At 57.2% G+C, this 24,376-nt stretch overlaps 1 protein-coding gene across 2 annotated transcripts in view; it reads left to right on the top strand.

Moving 5' to 3' along the window:
• CUNH16orf74 (chromosome unknown C16orf74 homolog) overlaps nucleotides 1-22,421 on the top strand; it is a 30,682-nt gene extending 8,261 nt beyond the window's left edge. For both annotated transcript variants that reach the window (XM_048224045.2, XM_026494657.3), the window contains 3 exons: nucleotides 352-397; nucleotides 19,451-19,591; nucleotides 21,892-22,421. In XM_048224045.2, the coding sequence (XP_048080002.1) occupies nucleotides 370-397; nucleotides 19,451-19,591; nucleotides 21,892-21,950 (228 nt within the window). In that variant the 5' untranslated portion in view covers nucleotides 352-369 and the 3' untranslated portion in view covers nucleotides 21,951-22,421. The remainder of the gene's footprint in view (nucleotides 1-351; nucleotides 398-19,450; nucleotides 19,592-21,891) is intronic.
• Nucleotides 22,422-24,376: the final 1,955 nt, after the last annotated feature.

Consider the following 24,376-nt stretch of genomic DNA (forward strand, 5'->3'; position numbering starts at 1 on the left):
CCTGGGGCTGCCCTGCAGCCTGGCCGAGGAGCCTCACGTCCTCCTGTCCCTACTGCTGAAGCCAGCCACCGCCTGCAGCCCCTAAAAGAAAAGGCCAGGTCAGCCCCCCACTACGCCCTCCCCTCAGCCGCACCCCACACTCCAGATCTCCTGTATACTTAGCTCTGAGGCGCCTGAAAGTTTTTCCACCAGCACAGACTCATCTTTGAGCAAACTCAGCTCAGATGTAGTCAGCACGCACCCTGACCTCACCAGGCCCCAGCGGTTTCTCTCCCCGCTGCTTCCTGTTGTGTCCTGGTGGGGCGGGGGTGGGCCGCACGTGGCCAGCACCAACAAGCCCTCTCTCCACAGGCCCGCAGACGTGCTACCATGGGGCTTAAGCTGTCCTGCCTGAAAGGTAAGGGGGGGCAGCTCCCCCACCAGCTCTTCTGGGGCTGGGAGGGGGGAGGTGAAGGAATGAGGCTGGAGAGAGGGGGAGGGTACACCCTGGGAGGGGGGAACCACCACTTAAGGCAATATCTGTACACAGCAGGTGCCTTATAAATGCTTGCTCTGACTCTGAGCACCCCTGCAGGCCTTCCCTGTCACTGGCAGGTGAGTGATGTGGGAAGGTCGCAGTGCTCCTGGGCCTTGGCTTGTTGCTCAGGGGGATTAACCCCAACCATGGAGAGTAAGGGAAGAAGAGCCCCCCACAGGCACACACCAGGGGTGTTTGCTCTCTACCCTGTGGGCCTGTTATCACTGACAAAGGAGGTCCGGCTTGCTGGGTGCTGGGGAAGACCAACAGGGAGAAGGTCCTGGAAGGACACAAAATCACTGTGGAATGTGGTAGGTGTTGGCAGAGGCAGCCCAGACACCTGTCCTGTGCCCTAGAACTTTCTGTCCGGCATCTGGATGACCCAGAGACACCTCAGACTCACGTGGCCCACACAGAGACCTCTCCCCTTTAAGCCCATTATTCAGCAACAAATGCTCCCCAGCTTGAAATCCAGGAGTCGTTCTCATGGCCCTTGACCCATGTGTGGCATGCCCAGCAACGCTGACTCACCTCCTGGATGTTTCGGGGGTGCCCCTGGCCCCGTCCCTTCGCCGCAAGAGGTCAGGGTTGTGGGAAGGTCCAGGCCAGAGTGAAGGTCCCGCTTCGGTCTGGCTGCTGGGATGCTGGGATTCGGTGAGCTCAGGAGAACATCTGGTTGGTCCAGCTTAGGCCTTGTGCCCCGCCCCCTTGGCCACGGGGTGGGGCATCTTGATGGACAGTTCCTCCAAGAGGATGCGCAAGTGCGGGCAGTGGTTCCCCTGGAGAAAATCAGAGTGTCGTTGGCAAAGTGGGGTTGAGATGCTGGAGAGCCGTGTGCAACCCACGCCCTTCCAGGGCTTGGCTCCCCTGAGGCTGCAGGCTGAGCCCACGCAGGAGTTGGGGGCGTTTGTCAAGCAAGCATCTGTGGAGGTGGAGGGCCAGTGGTTGCATCCAGACTGAGCCCCTGGTGCTCAAGGACCCTCCTCCTTTAGACTTTGCATTGGTGTCCCCAATGCTGGGCACAGAGTAGGCATTCAGGACAAGCTTTTTGTTTGGGTTTTTAACCGTGGTAAAAGACACGTAACATACAATTTGCTGTCTTAACCATTTTTGAGTGTACAGTGCCCAGGCACTAAGGACAGTCATGTTGTTGCGCAGGGGTCCCCACCATCCACCTCCAGACCTTCTCCACTGTCCCAGCCCCACCAACTCCTCAGCCCCTCCCCCAGCCCCATCTCCCACCATCCTACCTCCTGTCCCTGTGAATTTGCCTCCTCTAAGGGCCTCCCATGCCTGCAGTGATAATGTACCCCTCCTTTCAGGACTGGCTTATTTCACTCAGCATCATGTCCTCAAGATTCCTCCCTGGTCAACCGTGCTGCAGCGGGTGTCAGAATAGCCTTCCTGTTTAAGGCTGACTTATATTCCCTGTGTGTATACACCACGTTTGGTTTATCCATTCCTCCATGGGCAGGGGGTGCCTCCACTTTTGGCTGCTGGGCCAGGACATCTTTGACGAGTCAACCAAGGCCCTGGAGGGACCCTCGGGGCCGCTTCCCTTCCAGCCCAAGGCGGGGATCCACCCAGGGGAGGAGACCCCAAGAGCGCAGACCCTGAGAGTCCCTGGGGAACATCCAATGCCCCCCCCCCCATTTCCCCTTCTCTGCAGGACTGAGAGCCCAGGAGCAGGCTGAATGCTCCCCATACTGGGGGGCTTTTAAAAGGGCCACCTTCCAGCCAGGCCTTGGAGGAGCAAAGGGCTGGAATGTTGCTGGAGCAGCGAGGTTTGCTCGTCAGGGCCTGCCACCGGCCCTGGGCTGCCAGCCCTCTACCCAGCCCTGATCTCTGGAGGTGGCAGGTCTCTTGAGTGAGACAGGCAGGGGGAAGGTGTGAGGGGCAGGGAGCCGAGCACAGGACCCTCTCTCCATGCTTAACCAAGAGGACCCAGGCCCGCGAGCCCAGAAGCCCCAGACCCTCCCCCTCCCTTAATGGACCGGCCACAGCGCAGCCACCGCAAAGCGCCAGGTGCCGCTCGGCCCCTCCCCTGCACACTGTTGTCCACGTTACCTTCCCGGCCCTTGCCGCCTGGGCACTTGTGCCTGCAGGCATGGTGTTACCCCACTGTGGGGCTGCGACGTGTCTGTGTGTCATGTCTGGCTGCCCCTGGTATGTGTCTTTCCACACTCTCTAACGCCTTTGTCACATCCCACCAAGAGTTGGTCTTCGGGTGGTTTCCAACTTGTTGCTTTTGTAAATAGTGCCATTTTGAACATCTGTGATTTCTGATTTTTTAAATTATTACTTCTTTGGGATAAATTCCAGAAATCAGAATGACCCAGTCAAGTAATTAGAATACATGGTGAATTCTTACTGGGGGCTAAGACTGCACAGAGCCCTTTTCTGTGCATATTCTGTGTGGATCCACTCCCCTGGCTCCATGACAACCGAGTGAGTTCTCCTGGGATCCCCAGTTTCCAGACGAGGAAGCCAGGGCACGGAGAGGCAGTGCAGTTGGCCCAAGGCCACACAGCTGGGACCCGGTGGGATCTGAACCCAGGCAGGCTCGTTCCAGAGGCCTTGCTTCAACCACTTCAACCACCACTGGTATGGCCGCTTCTGAAGAAAACATTTTAAGTTGACATTTGAAGCATTCACTGTAGCCAGAAACGTTTTCAACACGTTCTCGTTCATCTTCACAGTCTATGAGATGGTGTCAGAGTTTCCTGGAGCTGCCGTAACATATTACTACACACTGAGGGGCTTCAAGCAACAGAAATGTGTTCCCCCACAGTCTGGAGGTTACGAGTCCTAAATCAAGGCGTCAGCAGGGTCGCCACGCTGCCTCTGAAGTCCTCCCTGTGTCTCCCTGCCCCTGGGGGCTCCAGGCTCTCCTGGGCATGTGGCCACGTCCTCCTGTGTCTGCCTCTGTCCTCACATGGCCTCCTCCCTGTGTCTCTCTGTGTCCTTTCTCTTAGAAAGACACCAGTCTGAACTTCCAGCCAGCCTTAAATCTGGGTGATCTCATCCCAAGATTCTTAATGAGTCGCATCTGCAAAGACCTTATTTCCAAATAGGGTCACCTTCTAAGGGTCTGTGTGGATGTGGATTTGGGGGGACACTCTTCACCCCACCACGAGTCACTTCACCCCTAAGCCCTGCACGTGCGGGGCAGGAAGGTACTTCTCTGGTCTGACAGCAAAGACTCAGCCCAAGGTGGGGACTGGTGGAGGGCGTGACACGGCAGAGAGGAACACAGCTGCGCCGAAATCCTTCTGTTTCTGGTCCCAAAGGAGAGTGGGTATAGCGGAGCACTGGGAGTGGGGTCCTGCCGCTCAAGGGTCTGGCCATGGCAGCTGTGACATGTGGGAATGCTCTGCTGTCCAAAGAGCACCTCCTGCCCCGTGCCCTCTATTGGGCTCAAGGGCTGGCGTGGGCCGGGGGTCGCGGTGAGCCAGGTGCTGCTCCCAGAATGGGGTCTCTCCATTCACCTATTTCATGCTCACTGCAGCTGGACAGTGTAGGTGACTTCACAGCGGGAAGACCGAGGCACAGGGCCGCTCTCACTGGCCGGTTGGGAGGGGCTTGGCTCAGCAGATGGGGGAGGGGTGAGTGGTTCTCTCCAGGTCAGCAGAGGGTGGCACGGCCCTAGGAACAGCACGGTCGGGCCACCAGACCTGCGGGCTCACATCACCTGGGAACTGGTCAGACATGTGGGCCCCTCCCAGATCTACTGAGTCAGAAACTCTGGGGGGTTTTAACAAACCCCCTGGGGGATTCCAGTGCCTGCTCAAGTTTGAGAACACTGGGGACCTGGCTCTGGGGTCAGAGGGATCTGAGTTCAGATCCCACGGGTGTCCCTGACTGCAACCTCGTACAAGTCACTTCACGTATCAAAGCCTCAGCTTCCCTATCTGTAAAATGGGGTGATGAGTGGGGACATCTCCCGGGCCAGGTTTCGAGAGTGATCTGAGCTAGATTGGCACTAAAGATGGTGCCCAGTGGACAGGGTTTCCCGTCTGCCCCGGCCCTCTGTACCTTCCCACTGTGGTGGCAGGTGCAGGTGCAGGGGAAGTCAGTCTGGAGCTGTGGCCTTTCCTGCAGGGGCCACCTCGGGGGCCGGTGTGGTCTCTGGGGTTCCCCAGAGGGTGCCAGCACCAGCCCCAGCCAATAACAGTGTCATCATGAAGACAGGCTCCTGGGCCGGGCTGGTCCCAGCGCACTGTCCTTCTGGGGCCGCCTGGGACTGGGCGGGAAGGACACCAGGAGATGGAGACTCTGTCCGGGCTTGGTGGCTCATTCATGTGTTTTAACGACTATTTTTCAGAACAGTTTTAGATTTATAGAAAGGGCAGTTTCACATTTACAGTTTCCCCTCTAGTTAAGGCTTGCGTCGGCTCGGTCCCTTGGTCGCGAGCCCTGAATTGGTCCGGATGCATTATTACCAGTAATGTCCCTGCTTTGTTCAGCTTTCCTGTTCTCCCCTCAGGCCCTCTGCTGTCCCAGGAGCCCACCTTACAATTTCTTGTCACGTCCCCTCTGGCTCCTCTGACTGTGACAATTTCTCAGAAGCTCCTGTCTTTGTGACCTTGGCCGTCTTAAGGAGGACTGGCCGTCTGTTTGGGAGGACAGCCCACTGTTGGGATCTTGCCAATGCGGGGGGGAGGGGGTCTTTAGTCTCTTCTGCCGAGCAGGTGACGATGGTGATGGTGGCGACTAGGGACACGGGTATGCCCTCCCTGACGCCCCTGACCGTCCAGGCATTTCCCCCACTTCCCTTGCAGGGGGGCTCAGATCCTCTCCTCTACTCGGCCTGTAACCCAGGCATGGGGTGTTTGGGGGCTGGCAGTCACGATGCCCGTTTTTGATTGATGTCAGGAGGCCTGAGGCTAGCCGCAGGCCACAGCGAAGATGAGAGTCACAATGCATCGCGCCTTCTAGCGCGAACTCTTGGTTCCAGCTGCCCGACGCTGCGGGCGGAGTTGGCCGAGAGACTGCTCATTACACAAACATTGATTGCATCCCTACTGTGCGCCGATCCAGGCCCAGGTACGGGACTTCAGACAGGAGCAAAGGAGTCATGCTTCTTGACCGCGTGGAGCTTGGAGAGTGAGAGAGAGGTGAGCGTTACTCAGAACAGCCACTTGAGTGCCGACTGCCACGTGCTACGACGGAAACCTGTGGCCCAGCCCTCAGGCAGGGATGGCACCAGGGAAGCAAGCAAGCCTGGGAGAGCTGGTCTGGGAGACAGTGGGGAAGGGGAGAAATGGGAAGAACAGCAGGTGGTCAAGGAGAGAAGCAGCGGATGGTGGGGCAGGGAATTTGGGTTTACTCCAGTGGGGGCTGGGAGCTCCATGTAACGGGAAGGATAAAGGCATCCATTCGGCTAATACATTTTGAGCCATTTTCAGAATGCGTGGGGGGCTTCATACGTTTGAAAGGAAGGCAGCATGGTGGGGTCCGCATCAAGGTAGAACATGGCCAAGGTCACCGTCTTAGTGTACTGAGCTTCTGTGTTCCATTTGTGCAGTGGGCTGCAGCTTCCTGCCCACGGGGATCCTCTCTGCCTGCCCTGTACCCCCTCCCCGCAGGGAACAGAGCCGAGACCAGTGCTGTGTTCCCCCGCAACCTTCCAGCTGACCGGCAGGCAGCTGTCGGGCATCCGCTCTGGGACAGGCTCTGCACCAGGCCCCAGGGAAGGGCCGTGGACGGCTCAGAGCCCCTGCCCCCATGCAGGAGAGGCAAACACGAGTGTGTGAACAGAGAGCCAGACTGGTGGGTTGTGTGGTGACAGCAGTAAAGGGAATTAAAGTGGTGTCATAGTGTGCACAAGGCAGGTGGGGGCCTCTTGTAGCACAGACATCAGAGCCAGCCACACAGAGGCCAGGAACAGTGCTCCAGGCAAAGGGAACAGCAGATGCAAAGGCCCTGAGATAGGAACAAGTTTGGTGAGCCGAAGAGCAGTGTGAAGAGGGGAGTGGGACAGGAATGAGGGGCTGAGAGGCCAAGCAGGAGGAGCTGAGGTCCCTGGGCAGGCAGGACTGTGGCATCTGAGGTGAGGTATCGAGAATTTCTTGTATTAGGAGTAGGGAGCATTAGAATCGGTGCAGACCAGGGGTGTAAGCCTCCATGTGATCCGACTTGCAGGGCTGCAGCCCAGGGCGAGCGCCACTATCTGGGGCCAGCATCCTTGCTTTTCACATGAAACCTGGGCTGGGGACTGACTGCCTAAAGTGAAAAGGTTGACTTGGCTGGAAACCCAGGAGGCAAGGGCTCAGAGGGCAGAGAGACCCCCACCTGCTCCAAGGAGGGGTGCTTAATCACAGACTGTCTCAAACGCCGAAGCAGATGGTACTTAACTTGGCCCCGCCCTGTCCCCACGGGAGAGCCAGCAGCCCTCCTGGCTCATGGCCTGGATTTAGCCCCATGTCCTGCTTAAGCTAACCCCCCCCACCCGTGCCGCCCCGCACCTGCTGTCCTGAGGAAGGAGGGAGGGACAGCCAAGAGGGCCACAGTCAAGTTGGCTAGCCTGGGCATGCTTGAGGACCAATACCCAGGGGAGGCTTGGGCTTCCGTGCACTGGGGCTCTGGAGCTGAGCTGGCCCTGCACAGTTGTCCCAGATCAAGGGGACAGGCCTTTTACCTGTCCATCTCCTGGTCATGCTGTAGGGCTATGCCAGGAGGGGCATGACCTTGGGCAGGGCCTAGATGAGGAGAGTGAGGGTGTGTCTGGCCCTGAGAACAGGGCCCCCTTAAATTGTGTATCCTAAGTTCCTTGAGTGCCCCACTTCAGTCCCTCCCAGCTTGGGGGTGGGCAGGTCCTAGGGACCATCAGCAGGCAGCACTCAGGCTATAGGTTCCAGTGGGGGACTGTGGGGACTGGGGCTGTGGGCCAAGAAGGCACAGGCCCCAAGGATGCCTGTCCTTGAAGTCCTAGTCCTGTAGTCCCTACAGCCGGCCTCAGCTCCTGGCAGCCCACACTAGTGTCCTAACCACGCACTGCCCATGTGTCGGTCAGAATGGGGGGCCATGCAGGGGAGACCATGAAGGTGTAAGAAAGGACAGGCATCTCCGTCTGAACAGCTAGGGAGCCATGTCTCGCACACATGGTTTAGGCAAAGGAACAAGGGGCAGAACGACAGATCTCATACCACCACGCATATTGGAAAAAGGAAACAAATATGCCCAGGAGAGTGTTTGCACATGTAGACAGAGAATGCTCTGGAAGAAGACACAGGAAACAGTAACCATGACTGCCTCCAAGAGGAGAAGCTGTGAAAAACAGGGTGGCTGGGGGTTAGCCAAGAGCTGGGCCCAACAGACAGGCTGGAGTCTTCGGTGGCCAATGTCTCTGGCCTGGAGGAACCAGCTGGGCCCAGCGTCCCCATTCCCAGGACTCTGGGGACTTCACTCTCTACTTCCCTGGGCCCAGTGACCACACACTGGGCCAGTCTCCTGAGAAGGAGCATTCCCATCCCTGCTCCTGCCTCTCTCTACCTGTTTACTCTCTCAGCCCTTCACCTTGATGGGAGTTCTCCTGCAGCAGCATGGTCCACCTTCCTCCTTCTTTCCTCCTAAGTCTGTCTGTCTGTGTTAGCTCCCCTTCAGAAAATGCTTTCTTCTCCTTTTCATTACTTTATTTTCTGAATATGTAAAATACCTCGTGGTACAGAATGTAAAATGTACAAAAGAATATGTAGGAAAACGTAAGTCTCCCCTTGCTACTCTCCTGCTTCGAGACAGCCATTGTTACTGCTTCCTTGGGTCTCCTTCCAGAACATTCTACGTCTGCATGCACAGACATGGTCCTGGGCGTATCCCTTTCCTTTTTCCAACATGCATGGTGGCATTAGACCCGCCATTCTGCCTCTCCCCCCGTTCCTTCCACGGATCTGCAAGTGTGGGAACGGGCTTCCTCGTGGACCATGGTGCCCGTCCTTTTGCACAGTGACACAGTATTCCCTCGTGTAGCCCGCCCTCAGGGTCTCACCGTCCCCACCCTGTCTTTCACCCACCAGGGAGCCTGGCCATGGGACATTCCCAGAAGTAGCACTGCTAGGTTAGAGGGCGTGCAGCCTTGTCATTTTGAGAGTTGTGCCATGTGACCTCGGGAGTTGCAGCCAAAGGCCCTGCATCCTCCACGTGGGGAATGACTAAGCTAACAGTGGTAACGGCCTTTTTTTTTTTTTTTTTTTTTCATTCTTGCTGATCTCATGGGTGAAAAGTGCTATCTCGGGGAAATTTGTTTCACGTCTGCAAGAAAGGTTTGCATTCTTGTTGACGTACGACACACGGGCCGACCAAGGATGCCAGCTGTGACGGAGCCGCTCCATGTACCTTTTCACACACCCGCCAGCGTCCTCGTCCTCCCCCAACCCCTGCCAGCACCGGTCAGTTCTCCTGCCTCTGTCCTTTCCCTGCCCCCGACCTCTGCGTATGTCACCTCTTTCGTTGAGCAAGGAGCTTCGAACCACCCAAGCCATGCCCAAAACTCCTCTGAGACCCTCCTCTGTAGTCGCTGGGGAGACCCACCGTGAAGGCACGAACTTCCCCAAGCCTCAGTTTCTGCAAAGTGAGGGCTGGGATGCTCTGGGACAGAGCCGGGGCCACTTCCTCTCTGTCACCCTTGCACGTGGCAAAGGGAATTCTACAGCTGACACGGCACTGCCTCCAGGGCGTGTGCTGTGGGCAGCAGCTATGCGATCAGGGGCAAGTGGTGCAGTGTGTCTTTGCCTCAGTTTCCCCCACTGTCAGTCAGGGCCACCGCAATCCCCTTCAGGGTGTTGCTTAGATAATCTCAGGTGCTGACACCTGTAGGGGGCACAGGAGGCCCTCCATACGAGGTGTTGGGGGGTCATCATCACGGCTCCTGTCTTTCCTCTCCACTGAGGCCAGCACCCACTCTGGCCATTGGAGGGGCTCCCCTCCTGCCCTGTCCAGAGCAGCCCCCTCTGGTTTGCTGAGCCTGCACTGGCACCAAAGGCGTGCAGGACAGTGGCTGTCCGGTGTCTCTGCACCCAGCCAGTGCCAGATCCCAGAGCACTTGGCTGCCCTCAGGCCCAGGAAAGGCCTGTCCACATGGAGCTGGCCGTGGAGCTCACCGGGGAGCACAGGGAAGGAGGCAGCCCGGCCTCCCAGGAGGACTCCCTGGGTAGAGGCACAGCCTCAGCTGTCCGTGGTGGCACTCGCTGCCGCTCTGCTTCCCAAAGACCAGATGCCACTTGGGCCTTGAGCTTTTGATCTGCTCTGCTGTGTGGCCACCCATCTGTGGACCCTCTCACGTGTCAGCTGCCCACAGCTGGGAAGACACGTCCCCGTCCTCAGGGCTTGGGCTCCTCCAGGAGCTCACGGTTTTGCTCAGGATAGCCCCGCTCACCTCCTGCCTCGGAGACTAGCTGGAATCTACTTCCAGCGGCCCCTGGTGGCAGTAATAACAGTCCTAGCCCCACTAAGCGCATGCTGTGGGCCAGGCTTCCCCAGACACCTGCCACTTAATGAAACACATCCTTAGGAGAGCGCTGTGGGTTACAGGTCACTATCCTGGGTGAAAATTTGAATCTTTATCCTAATAAGGGAGGCAAGGCAGATAGCCCCCTTTCAGTGGTCCTCTCTGTGAGTTTGCAAACAGAGGCTCAGAGAGGGTAAGAAGGATGCTCAGCCCACACAGCTGGCAGAAGGCAGAGTAGGACCACCAGTCCCTGTGGCTCTGGGCATCCTGCAGCCCCCTCCTGTGGCTCCAGCCCAGCCACAAGGGACAAAGGAAACCAGCAGCTCTCAGGGGCCTGCTCAGAAAGGCAGAGCTATTGTGGTGATTAGTAACAGCTATGACCGTGGCTCTCGACTTCTCAAATGGGGGGGGATTTTGCCCCCCACCCTCACCCCATTACCTAGAGTTGTCAGATTTAGGAGGGGAAAAAAAAACATAAAACAGGATGCCCCAGTTACATTTGAATTACAAGTAAACAAGGAATAATTGTGTAGTATAAGTATGTCCCAAATATTGCATGAGGATTTGTACTAAAAAATTACTGGTATTTTTTAAATTTGTATTTTATCTGGTAACTCCACCCCCCTAGGAAACGCGGGCAGCATCTGGAGACCGTTTTTGGTGTCACAGCTAGAGGGCGCTACAGCCTCTAGAGGCCAGGGCCAAACTGTGCACGCGGCATCCGCACCGCAGGGGGTGGTCAGCGGTGCCCGCTCAGCCCCACCTCCCGCGGGCCGGGCCGCTGCCAGGTGCTGTGCCTACTTTCTCTGACTTGGGTTCTCACTCCACCCTCACCCCATGGCCGAGACCCACGAAGCGCCCCAGAGAGGCTGGGGTCCGGAGCCAGGACGGGACCCCACCAGAGTCCAGAATCTGCCCTGGCGCTCCAGGCAGGCGGGCAGGCGCGCCGCGGGTGGCAGGGAGGGGGCGCCTTCGCCCCACCTCACCGCGCCCCACCCTCTCTCCGGCTCCTCCTCCCGGGCTCTCCCTCCAGCGGCTCATCCCTGACGCAAGCTGGGGCTTTTTCCTTAATTAAAAAGAGATTTAAAACATCCACCGCGGGCTCCACTGGGCCCCGGCTGCCTCGGAAATGTAGGACCGCCCTCAAGGCCCTGGCCTCATCCATAATAATGCAAGGCTTTCTGCTTAATTGGAATAAAAAAAAATAAAAAGATTAAGTGCATCTGAAACCCTTGGAGGCATTTGTCGGCTTGTTTTTTGAAAGACCTACACTAAATCCGACATCTGACATCCGGTCATCTCTGAGGAGTTAGTGCCGGCCCCAGTGCACCCCATTCCTGCCCCAGGGCCTTTGTGCCTGCTGCAGCTGACCCAAGTGCCCTCAACTTCCCTCCATTTTTCCTGCCACCGCCCTCCGATTGGCCCCGCCGGAAGCCTTTTCTGACTCCCACCTTCTAACCCTGTCCTGCTCCTTCCCATCATCGGCTTCTTACTACTGATCCAGGCTCCGGAAAGTGTTTGCTTCCTTGTCCTGGGAAGGCAGGCTCCATGTCAGTTCCACATGACCCTGGGCACGGCCCCTGAGTCCTCTGTGCCTCGGTGTGCCCATCTGGAAGATGAGCTTCTCACACTGTGGGCCTCACTGGGAGGACAACATGATGACTCCCCCTCGAGGAGCTCATACAGCCCCACCTGCCCCCACCGCAGCAATGTGAGCCCTCCCGACAGCGGCGTGAAACACCAGGGCCCTCTCTGTTTTTTCCCAGCTGCCCCTGAAATCTTTGGGGCCTCACTCCCACTCTGGGGCCTGGAGGGTGGTGGAAGGCGCAGAACGGTGGGAGGAGCAGAGAAACATGCTGAGACTCTTTCCTCCTCTGCTGTGTCCCCAGCACCTGAGACGACACCTAGCACATAGTGGGTGCTCACTAACTGCCTGCCAGCCGAGCACCTCCCCTGGGCCCGGCTCTGTGCCGCAAGGGAAGGGAGCGTCAGGTGAGAAGGCCGGGGGCCAAGCGAGGCGGGGTCACAGCCAGCCAGCAGAACTGAGAGTCAGGGTCTGGAGCCCCCGGAGCCCGGGGTCAGTCCAATCCAATAAGGAAAATACGTCTCCAAGGGTTAGGGTGGAAAGGACTATTTTGTCAGAGCCTTCCCCACTCCAGCTGTCCTACAGCAAGGGTGGGACCAGGTCCCTGACCTGCGTTCAGGGGGCTAGGAGTAACAGCCACTGGGTGGCACCCAGTAGGTACTCAATATTGGCTGAATCAAGAAGTGTGAAGGCCAGAATCTCATGCTCTTAATAACCACCTATGTTCACTGAGCGAGCTCCGCGTGGCCAACTGTGTGAATTTCTCACCTGCAAAATGCCCATAATGGTTGCACCCCCTTGGCTGGAGTGAGGATGTCAGTGTGGGTCTTAATCCCCCTTAGTACCCCCTGGAGGTGGGGACGATTTTTTACCTTCATTTTGCAGGTGAGGAAACAAGGCCCAAAGGGGTGGTGTCATTGCCAGGTGTATTGAAGCCCAGGTGAATGTTCTGGCCTCCATTACCTTGTGGGCCCAACAGAGACACTGTGTGCGCGACGGTGCCTTTGGGAAGAGTGGACACAGTCCCAGGGACGCGGTCCCAGGCAGAGTCTCCAAGCCAGTCCGCATGCCATTTTCAAAAGAAGCAGCAGAGGGCGCCCTTGAGCCACGAAGCCTGCGGAAGGCAACAGGTGTCGGCGGTGGCCTCGGAGTGGCCTGGAGGCTGCGGAGAGCTGCACAGGGAACTGGAGCAACCTGAGCAGATCATAGGCCTGGCTCAGGGCTTCTGAAGGATGAGAAGTGGTGGCTGATACCAGAAGGGGCAGGGCAGGAGCTCAGGCCTGGAGCCACCTGGTCTCCACGTGTCCTCCCAGCACCTTCTTTCTCTGAACCTTGGTTTTCTCGCCTGGAGAATGGCCATGGGTCCAGTGTCCACCCCAAGGGGTGGTGTGAGGAAGCGGCATGGTCCTCAACCCCAGTCTCCCCCAAGCGCCAGCCCGAGGGCTCACCCTTGGCCATGCCTCCTGCACTAGGCAACCATACGCCGAATGCCAGGTACTTCGTGCCTACAAGACAGGTGTAACTTAGAGTAGGCTCAGAGTAGTGCCCCATGTTCCCACAGTCACCCTAGCTTGTAGGTTCCCTGCCCTGGCTGTTAGACTCATGTGGGTGCTTTTAAAAATCCTGGCAGCCCCAGGGGCACCTGGGTGGCTCAGTCGGTTAAGCATCCGACAACCCTTGATCTCAGCTCGGGGTCTTGATCTCAGGGTCATGAGTTCAAGTTCCATGCTGGGCTTCATGCTGGGCCTGGAACCTACTTAAAAAAAAAAATCCTAGTGGCAATGAAATCAGGCTCTCTGGGTGTGGGGTCCTCGGTCAGTAGTTTTCACACTTCCCACGTGATTCCCAGTGGGCGGCCAAGATGGAAAACCGCTTCCCTCAAGCTGGGAGAAGGGCAGAACCAGGTTTCAGAGGAAGTCTGTCTGGCCTCACAGCACAGCGTCTCCCCATATCACCTGCAGAGAAGGCCGGCTCCTGGAAGCCAGGGTTTTGGCAGTCGGGCCTGCTCTAAATCCAGGACCGAGAACAGTACATGCCCCAGAGCAGGGGCCCAGTCAAGGTCAGGTGACTGCCACCCGTTGGAAAGCCTTCCGCACAGGCTCCCTATTGCACCCTGAAACCTTTCAGCATTTCTGGGGCTCTGGGATCTGCTCCCCACCCCCTGCTTCCTTGGGGCCTAGCCCCCTGGAATCCCAGCCAAGCCCACCCCTTCAGGAAATGGGCTTTTAATGGCCTGAGGCGGGCACATAATTAACAAGTAACAATTCTGGCTTTAGCACAAATGAGCTCCTTGTCTGGGGCAGGGTGGCATTTGTTTTTAATCCCCAAAGTAGGCTTTATCTCCTGAGAGCTTTTTCTCTCTCGCTCAGCCACCTCTGCTAGAGGCTGGGCAGCCCCCGGGGGGATTTGAGAGGTGCTGAAGTCCCGCCCTCCCTCTTTCCTCCCTCCTCTCTCTTTCCACCTCCCTCCTCCCCTCCCCTCTCTCCTCTCCACCTCGAGCATCTCTCCAGGGCCCACTGAGTGACCTGATGCTTCCTGATTAAGAATGTGGGCTTTGTCGCCAAGCTCCCAGAACCTGTTAAAATGCAAATGTGGGGCCCGGGAGGAGTGTGGCTCTTCCCTATTAGCATTTTATTTTAGAACTTGGGAATATTCGCGGGGGAAGCGGCCTTGGAGAGGGAGCAGGGAGGCTCCCTCCTGTTACAGATAACAATAATCAGGGCTTCCTTTTGTCGCCAGCACTCCATGAGACGCTCTTTACGGATGATTATAGAGAAAGCTAACGGGAATTGAGCACCCTCTAGGCCCCTGGCTCGCTGGGCAAGTGCTTTACGCGAATGCATTCATTTCCTCAAGCCCAACACCCCTCCGGTGTAGGTACTGTGGCTCACAACAGCAGGCAGGTCTTGGGTTTTGTTCTTGTCTTCGGCATCAAGCAGCCTCAGCCTTCTGAGGTTCTGTCACCTCAGGCATGTTCCAGATCCACACCCCCTGACTTCTGGGTGTTACAGGGCAGGGATTGGTGGCCTGCAGCCCTTGGGCCAAATCTGGCCCTCTGCCCATTTTTGTCAATAAAGTTTTATTGGGGGACACCTGGGTGGCTCCGTCGGTTTCAGCATCAGACTCTTGGTCTCTGCTCAGGTCTTGATCTCAGGGTCGTGAGTTCAAGCCCCGCGTTGGGCCCTGCAGCCTACTTTAAATATAAAGAAAGAAATAATAAAGTTTTATTGAAACACAGCCGCTCATTCATTTGCATATCATCAGTAGCAGCTTTCCTGTGACAGTGGCAAAATTGAGCAGTGGCAGGAATAGACTGCAGAGCCCCCAAAGTAAAAAATACTTCCCATCCGGCCCTTTTCAGAAAGCTTGCCAGCTCCGTTATCTAGAATTGTGGTTACGAGAAGCACCAGCTTGCGGAGTTGGACAGATTGGGTTTGGGTTCCAACCCAGGCTCCAACCCACACTAGCTGTTCAACTGACTGCAACTGTTTCCTCCCTCTGTCCTCAGTCTCCACATCTGTGAGATAGGGCTGGTTAGACTTCGCACCCCAGTGAGGCACAGTGAAGACCGAAGGAGAAAGCGTCCATGGGGCGCGCAGCACCACGTCCAGCATGCGGCGAATAACCCGTACATGTCAGCCATGGCAGGCGATAACAGGACCGCCTCCTCCCAGCGGCTTCCTTTCATCCGCCTTAGGTTCTGGGTTGTACTGCTTTCAATCAAGGTGGAGGCAGCCTCGGTGGGTGCTCCCGAGGGGCTCGGCATCTGATGGGGAGACCTGGCCTCTTCCCGCAGAACTAGCTGGCCTCGTCGATTTGGGGGGCACCGCCCCAGGGAGGAAATAGGGTCAGGGTTCAGGACGCAGAGGTGGCTGGGTCGTTGCCTGGGAGAGCCACTCCAGGCTCAAGTTTGGTGTGAGTGAAGGAGGAAGCCGCGCAGGGCGGGAAGGCTGCTGTGTTCATGGGGAGCAGGCCGTCTGCCAGGCGCCCTGTCATCCTCTCCCCAGCCCACAGACGTGGGTCTGGCCACCCTGTTTTGTCAGTGAAAACAGGAAGTCAGAGGGAACACAGTCCAGAGAACACCCTCACTCCTGACAGCAGCTGCAGGCGCGGGGGTTCCATGATTCCCTAGAAAGACACACAGAACTCGCTGAAAGCTCTTGTACTCGTGGTGATGATTTATTACAGGGGAAGGGACGCAGATTCCCATCAGCCAAGCTGAGGGAGTGTGTAGGGCGGAGTCCAGGAAGGTTCCAGACAGAGCTCTCATTGTCCTCTCCCCACGGAGTCACAGACGCATTACACTCGGTATAGCCGTGAGATACACACACTCACACACTCACACGGTGGTGGCAACCAGGGAGGATCGCCTGAGCCTCAGTGTTCAGGATTTCTACTGGGTGTTCTGGGCTGCATTTTGTCCCCCAAAATTCATATATTGAAGTCCTAGCCCCCAGGACCCTAGTATGTGACCTTATTTGGAAATGGGGTCCTTGTTGCAGATGTGATTAGTTAAGAAGAGGACCTGCTGGAGTAGGGTAATAATCGAGCAGGGGTTACTGTGAATTGTAATCCATGATCCAGTATGACTCGTGTCCTTATGAAAAGGGGACATCTGGACAGAGACTCACACACAGGGAGAGGTCGTGTGAAGACAAAGGCAGAAATTGGGCTGATGTGTCCATAACCAAAGGACACCGAACACTGCCTTCAAACCACTGAGAGCAGAGGGAGAAGCACGGGACACAGTCTAGGAGGAGCCGGCCCTGGTGGCACCATGCTCTTGGCTTCTGGCCTCCAGACTGGGGGAGAGTAAGTTCCTGTGGTTGGAGCCCCACAGTCTGTGGTCCCTTGTCACAGCAGCCCAAGGACACAAATACAGTGGGACTCCATGACAAAGGCACGGTTGATTGCCAATGAGGCAGATCTGTCCCCAGTCCCTTTGGGTGTCACCCAGAACCCGCGTGGCTGGACTGTCCAATGTGACGAGGGTCCCAGGCAAACAAAGGCTCTCCTGCCAGGCATGGCAGCCCAGGGGCTTAGAAGTGGCCTCCCAGAAGCTGAGCGCAGAGGCCAGACCTCTTTACTCTGCAGAGGCCCAGAAAGGCGGTGTGACTTGCCCAGGGTGGCACCAAGAGCAAGCAGTTGGCCTGATTTGAGCCAGTGCGCTCACCACTGTGCCCGCTGCTGACAGCTTTTCTGAGCATGCAGCCCAGGTCAAGCTGCGGATGGGCCAAGAAATTGGCCTGATTCCATTGCTTTAGGTCACCTGATGTTCACACTTTTGTGGATTCAAACAGGCCGTCTTTGACAGTCCAGGCATGAGCTGCCCATCAGAGGAGCACCCCTTAGGTGACCAAAGGTCACCCTGAGAAGCCCCTGTGATTTTTGCACAGCACAGTGGGTACGGCATTCCCGCCATGCACCTGCTGTCCCTTCCTGCTCCTGTAGTCTGGGTGAGCTACGTGGGCTGCAGCAGCTTCCAATGCCGTGTAACAAATTACCCTCCAGCTCAGTGGGTTTAACAGGCATTAGCTCCATGTCTGTGGCTTGGGAACTCAGGAACGACTTCGCTGGGGCTTTTGATCAGGGTCTCTTGTGGGGCGACATTTACGCAGTCAGCCAGGGCTACAATGTCATCCAAAGACTTGACCAGGCAGAAGGACTCCCTTTGCTGGCGGCTCCCTCACAGGGCTGTTGTCCGCAAGCCTCGGTTCCTCACCACACACCCCCACCCCTGGCTGCTTGCTTGTCCCCACAGCATGGTGGCTGGCTTCCCCCAGAGCCAGAGGGCAAGGAAAAAGTTGCAATCTTTTGTGACCTCGTCTTGGAGGTCCCAGGCCATGCCTTCTGTCCTGTGCCATATGCAAGAATCCACACTAAGTCCATGCACACTGAAGGGGAGTGAATCAGACTCCATCTCTTCAGGACATGCTTGAGATCCACTGACCCCCCCCACCCCGCCCAGGGACCATCAAGGAGCAGCAGCAATGACAATCACCCCATTCCTCCGCTCCTGCTATCGACCAGGGACCCAGATACCAGAGCAAATGTCATCCCAGTCCGGGGCTGCTTGGGCTGGAAAACAAAGTGGTGTGGGGTCTAGAGACAAGGATTTTACACCCAGTTCGCGCTGCCTGAAGTTGATTCTCATTTCGAGTTTAAAGTATTCCACTTGCTCTCTCCCAGGCACTATGTGGGCCCAAGGGAGACAGATGAGCAAGACACTGGCCGCCCTCCAGACGCTCACGGTAAAGGGAGAGAGAGTTAAGAAATAATGTCTCCATACAGTGTGATCAGTGCTGGAAGAAGATTGATGAACGAATTAGTGTAGATGGACAAAGGAGGCAGGGATCACATTTGCTGGGACATCTTCCCCAAAGAAGAGCCTGTTTTGCTGGGCTTTGAAGGCTAAGTAGTAGGCCATTGTCCGGCAAAGGAAGACAGAGCATTCCAGGCAGAGAGAGTAGCACGGGCAAAGGCCCGAAGGCATCGGGAGCCCAGGGTTTTGGGGAACTGGGAGCCGTCTGGGGAGTGTGGGCAGGTGGCAGGGAATGAGGCTGCAGGTAGTTTGGGCCAGACTGTGAAGGCTGGCTGTGATTCACGATCACCGTTTCCCAAAATGTATTTCATGACTCATGGTTCTGTGAGATGTTAACAGGCATTCCTTCAAAAACAGACTCCGAGGTTACTTACGTTCAGGAAGACCAGGGTTAAGCTCAATGAAAGCTGCTTCCCTACCGCAGGACTTCTCAGAGCCTTTAATTCTCTAACATGCATGAGAATCTCCAAGAGAAAAATGGATTAGATGGGATCCAGTCAACATTCAAATATGTGGTATTCCCAAACTCGTGATCGTGGAACCCCCTTCCTAAGGGAGTCTCAGGAGGCCAGTGTTCCAGGGAACACATTTTGGGAGCTACTGCTTATAGCTGGTTGTCAAGAGGTAGTGAGGGCCCCGCAGGTATGTGGCATGATCAGGTTCGCAGTTTCTGGCTGAGAGACAGGTTAGGGGCATGGGGAGGGAGAGGGAAGGACGGCAAAGACGCTGAGGGATGGCACCTACAGGCTTGTCATTGGTTAGGTTGGCTCGGGGGTTGGAGGCTGAAGATGAAAAGGGAGGAACCGTGGCGGACACTCCGGTTTCTAGTGTGTTGTGGTTCCGTTGACTCTGATGGGAAGAATGGAGCAAGGCGTGTGGTGTGGATGGCACCAGTGCTTTTCTATCAGCTGGAGGTCTGCAACCGGGTGTGGCTGGGTCACCCAACCCTCATTAGCAGCGGCCGCAGGACTGCAGATTCACTGACGTGGAAGAAATGGACAGATTCCTGGAAAAGCACAGCTTACCCAGTCCGACACAGGAACGAACAGACAACCTGACCAGCCCCCTGCTGATGAAAGACACCAAACTCGTAATCCAAAGTCTTGCACAAAGGAAATGCCAGGCTCAGACAGCTCCTCTGGGGAATCCAGTCCCATGCGAGCCCCATATCACAGACACCCTTTCAGAAGGTGACGTGGGGGAAAGGTATTGGCAGGCAAGGCTCCGCGTGGGACAGGCCTGGCTCCTGTTTGAGCTGCACGGCTTGCGTCCATTTAGAGCCCTGTTCTGGGGGCCCGCTGTGTGTCAGACAATGCTCCGGGCGCTGGGGCCACGTTAGTGAACAAAGCAGGTAAAACTCAGTGCCCTCCCTGAACGGTGCAAGCTTGGACAGGTCATCCAACGGCCCTGCGCCTCAGTGTCCACGTGTGTGCACAGCGGGGCCAGCACTCCCCTCCTTCCCGAGAAGCGGCTGTGAGGGAGGGAGGCAGGCAGCCCACAGCGGGCAGTTCCCAGCGGCCACTGATGCTTGTCTCCCTGTCGTGTGTGTGTACGTGTGTGTCCCACGGCCTGCCCTCTCAGGCTTTAAAATGTGTGGCAGCAGCAGCGGCAGTCATGACGAGGCCCCCGTCCTGAGCGACAAGCACCTGGACGTGCCCAACATCATCATCACCCCCCCGACCCCCACGGGCATGATGCTGCCACGGGACTCCAGGCAGACAGGTGAGGCCGCCCTGCCACGGCTGCCAAGCGTGTCTGGGGGGCCTGGTGGGGGGCAGCTCACGGGGCCCCTCTGTGTCGTGGGTCTGAGCTCACGTCCCCCCCGCCGGAGTTTGTTAGAAATGTATGCTCTGATCTGCATACGCCACCGAGGGCCCCTCGCAAGCACCAGCATCAGCAAGATGCGGCATATTAAGTAATTAGCTGGACAGCCCCTGCCGGTGGCCAGGGTGAGTGATGGATGGGGCTGGGCGGGCCCAGCCTGGGAATGGATGGATGTGCCTTCCCCTGGCAGCTGGGGCGGGGGCTCTGCCGGACACGACAGGCTTGGAAACACCCCGTGTCTGGGCCCAGCTGCTCTCCGGGTCTCCTAGATGCAGCTCGCTGCAGGGAGTGGGGAGGAGACAGGCTTGTTCCCAGAGAGAGGCAGAGACCCGTGCCCCCACGTGTGGACACTGTGGACACTGTGGAGCCGGTGGGACGACTGGTTCATTTGTTCATCAAAGAGATTTATGGGGCCATGGCTGTGCTAGGTGCTGAGGCTGCTGTTGTGAATAATGGTAATAAAAAATACTGACGTTAGCAGTGAGCAGTTTCTCACTGAGTCCTTAGGGTAACTCTGGGCTAGGTCCCGTTTTCATCCATTTTATAGACGGGCAAACTGAGGTTCAGAGAGGGTGAGATGCTCACCATATAGCTGGTAAGTGGCAGGGTTGGGATTCAGACCCAGCCGTGTGACCTGGAGCTCGCCCTATGGCCCTACGGCTAGGCGCCCTCCCAGTGGCTGGCATCATTCAGCCAACCGGCCGTCAGGACACCGGTCCTGCCTGGCTCCTGCCGGGGGCACAGGCTGACCAGGCTTGATGTGGGGCTTGAGAAGTCGGGGTGGCGGGGCTTGGGTAGACTTTTCCAGAAGTGCTGAGCTTGCCCACCAGGCCGGATGATCTGGAGGAAGCCACCAGACCCCCTGTGGGCCGGGCCCTTTGCAAGGACTGGGGCTGGGCCATTCTCAGTAATGACTCACCATGGGTCACCTTCCTGTGTCACCCTCCCAAGTGCCAGGTATCAGGCTGAAGCCTTCTCACAATGTTTCTTCTCCTGCCAACCCTGAGGGCTGTGAGTACCACCCTTATCTCTACTTTACAGATGGGAAACCTGAGGTACAGAGAGGATAGTGACTTACCCAAGGGCACACAGCGAGGTGGGAGAAGAGCTGGGCTCTTGCTTCAGGGTCCAACCAGAGAGCTCAGTGCAGGCAGCAGAGTCTAGGGCCCTTCGCTCTGCCATTAGGCTCCCTGCCCTGCCAGCCTTGGTGTCCCCATCTGTAAAATGGGGTCGTAACCACCTTCCCCGCCCCCAGGGCCAATGTGAGTGTGGGGAGACTTGGGGTTACTTGACAAGGTCAGAGTCCCTGAGCTCCCAGAGGAATCCCAAAACCCCGGAAAGGCCCCTTTAAGTATAAGCAGGTCCGGGACAGATCGGTGCAGAGGGCCTGCACGGGCACACCCTCCTGTCCTCCCTGGCCAGACCCCATCCGTCCGCTTTTCCCCTTTCTGAGAATGGAGGCACAGGAGAAAGGGTGCAGACCTCGGGGTCAGAAAACCCTGAATTCAGATCCCTGCTCTGTGACTTAGCGCCTGGTGATACTGAGAAAGAGGCACAACCTCCCTGAGCCTTGATTTCCCCATCTGTAAAATGGCACCTCAGAGAGGCTGGGGAGGACCAGTGACAAGGACGAGTCTGACTTTACGCCCCGCACAGTGTGTGATGTTCATATTCTCACCGGTGGTATTTAGGGCGGGAGGAGACCAGCAGACCCGGGTAGCACTTCCTCCAGCGCTGCTGGGTCCAAGTGATTCTCAGAGACCTGGGCTTCCTCCAGCGGTGAGGGGCTGGGCCCCCCTGGCTCGGTTGGAGCAGCTCTCTCCCTCTCTGGGCCTCAGTTTTCCATTTCTAGGACAGGGGCGTGGAGGTGCTGACCTCCCGTCCTGCCCCGGCCTTGAAGGCGCCTCCCAGAAGGTGCTGAGCCACGAGTTGGGCCCGGGGGTGCAATCCGAGGAAACTCAGCCTGGGCCTGGGGTGAGCTCCGCATTGGGTGTGGGCGGAGGGTGTGTGGGGAAGGCCCATGAGACCCGGCATCACCCGGGTCCCCCGTCATCACCTTGCCAGCTCGTATGTGGGGGAAGCTCAGGGAAGTGGTACAAACAGGGAGCCCAGAGGCTCTGGCCTCGGAGCTCTGAGGGAAAGGCAGCCTGGATGTCCTGGGTGCCCATCCCGATGCTGATTCCTCCCCTTCCTCCTAGTCTGGCTGGATGAGACAGGGTCGTGCCCAGAGGATGGAGAAATGGACCCCGAAGCCTGAGGAGGAAGCACAGGTCGGAGCTTGTCCTCCCCGGCTCCTCCAGCCACCCCCAACTCCACAGGTCCTGGGGCTGTGGCTGCCTGGGACAGAGGCGCTGAGCACCCCCGAGGCTGGATGGGAGAACGGAGGATTCCGGCGCCTGACCAGTTGCAATGCGGGGAGAAGAGGAAGGAATCAGTCAGCCTGCCTGCTTCCAGAGCCATGTTTCCGGACCCCGCCGAGCAGACCAGACTTCTCACACCCACATGGTCCTGGTGACAGCTGCCAGGGTGGCAGGGACAGGCTTTCTTCTGGACAAACGTACCCTCCCTGAGCCCTGGGCCACGCAGATGGGCGCGCACGAGGTCAACACACATGAGAACTTGCGGAGTGGCTCCGTTTTTTTACAAGTTGTTTTACAGACATCAACACAGTCCAAAAAGTGATTTATAATTCCTTTTTTGCATTATGAATAAAGGTCATCGGTAACGAGCAGTGAACCCTGCTTCTGGGGCTGGGCAGAGGCGATGGCGCGCACACACGCACAGAGGTGGAGAGAATCACGTTCTATGGAGGGAGGGGAGGGCCGGCCGGTGGGGGGCCTTCGGATGGTCGTGGGCCCCTGATTCGCACCCTGCCGTGGAAGCCTGAGCGTGGCCAAAGGCGCGGACTCTGAAGTCATGGGGGCCCGAGTCCCAGCTCCGGCCTCACCGGCTGTAGGATCCTGGTAAGGCTACATTATCTAAGATGGGAGGTAGTGGTTCTGGGTTTGGATTTTTTCAAGAACATGGAATCCTTGGTGTCCCCGTCCCCTCGTAGACTGTTCTGACCGAGGCACCTGTGTCTGGCTTCTGTCAGAGGCTCTGTGGCCCCTCTGTGCTGTCTGTCGGTCCCGAAGGAGCAGAGCCTGTGCACAGGCTTTGTGAGGAGTTCACCTGGAAGGTGATCCCGGCGCACACAGGGAGGGGGGTGCAGTTCGGGGGGGGGACCCCAAGACCACTCTCGGGTTTAGGAATTCACTAGAGGGACTCAGAACTCAGAAAAGCCACTATGCTATGGTGTTTATGGTTTCTTACAGTGAAAGAATGCAGATTACAATCCTCAAAGGGCAGAGATGACAAGGGTGGGGCCCCGGAGAGTTCACGGGAAGTCTTTCGGCAGCATTTGGTTCTCCAGCCTGCGTGATGACGCACTGCCAACCAGGGGAGCGCACTGAGCCGCCAGGGCGTCTGCCGTTTTCACGGCGGGTTGGCCACATAGACATGGCTGGCCACCCACATGGTGACCTCAGTCTCCAGCCCCTCTGTAAGTGACACCGTCAGACTGTTCTGTGTGACCGAGGCTCCAGGTAAACAAAGATAGTCTTATCAGGCAGAACATTCCTAGAGCCTCCAGGTCACCTACCAGAAGCCCGGGGCAAAAGCCAGAACTCTCTGGGGGTGGGGGGTCCTCTCTCTCCCTCTCCCTCTGCCCCACCTCCTGCTTGTGCTCGCTCTAAATAAATAAATAAAATCTTTAAAAAAAGAAAATAAGATTCCAGAAGGCAGTGTCACAGTCTCACTTGCCAGCATGTTCCCAGAGCTCACACACAACAGGTGTGCAAGGCTTCTGGTATTTAGCGCGGATACTGCTGGCTGTGTGCCAGCCACTGTTCGGAGCACGTCTAACTCAGAGGATACTCTTGGAGGAAACTCCCAGAGGTAGCGTATTCGTCAGCATTCTTTTCGCTGTGATATTGCTGTGTAACAAACAACGCCAGCTCTAGGCTAAATGTGTACCACCCCTCCCCCCCCCCCCCGTGTGTATGTTGAGACCTAATCCCAGTGTGATGGTGTAAGGAGGGGGCCTCTGGGAGGTAACCAGGTCATGGCGCTAGAGCCCTTGGGAATGGAGGGCTCCCTTACAAGAGAGACCTCGGAGAGATCCCACCATGTGAGGACATGGCCAACTGTGAACCGGGAAGCAGGCCCTCCCCAGACACCCAATCTACTGGTGCCTTGATCTTGGACTTCCCAACCTCCGGAACTGTGAGAAATACATCTCTAGCAACCCAAACAGACTAAGACACACGTGCTCCCCAAACTCAGGGGCTTAGGACAGTGAACGTCGATGTCTCACTCCCTGGTCTTTGGGTAGGTGGGCCATGGCTCTGCTGAGTGGCTGTGAGGAGCGGGGTTCAAATTGTTCTGTGTGTCTCCTGTGGTGGCCAGCCGCTACCCCAGCATGCTGTCATGGAGGGTGGCGGGAGCAGAGAGCCCAAGCCAGGCCATGCGAGTGTATTCGCAGCTTGACTTGGGGCCCCAGTCCCTGACTCTGGGCAGTGGGGGGATGCTGGGCCAGAGGGCTAGCGCTGGGCATGAGCCCTGAAGACTGGCTCTGTCTACATATCAGGGTGTGGGAGAAGCCCCCACACCTCCCCAGCACAGCTCAGAGGCCTCCGGCCCACT

Source organism: Ursus arctos, unplaced genomic scaffold, assembly GCF_023065955.2.
Source record: "Ursus arctos isolate Adak ecotype North America unplaced genomic scaffold, UrsArc2.0 scaffold_19, whole genome shotgun sequence".
NCBI classification, from domain to species: Eukaryota; Metazoa; Chordata; class Mammalia; order Carnivora; family Ursidae; genus Ursus; species Ursus arctos.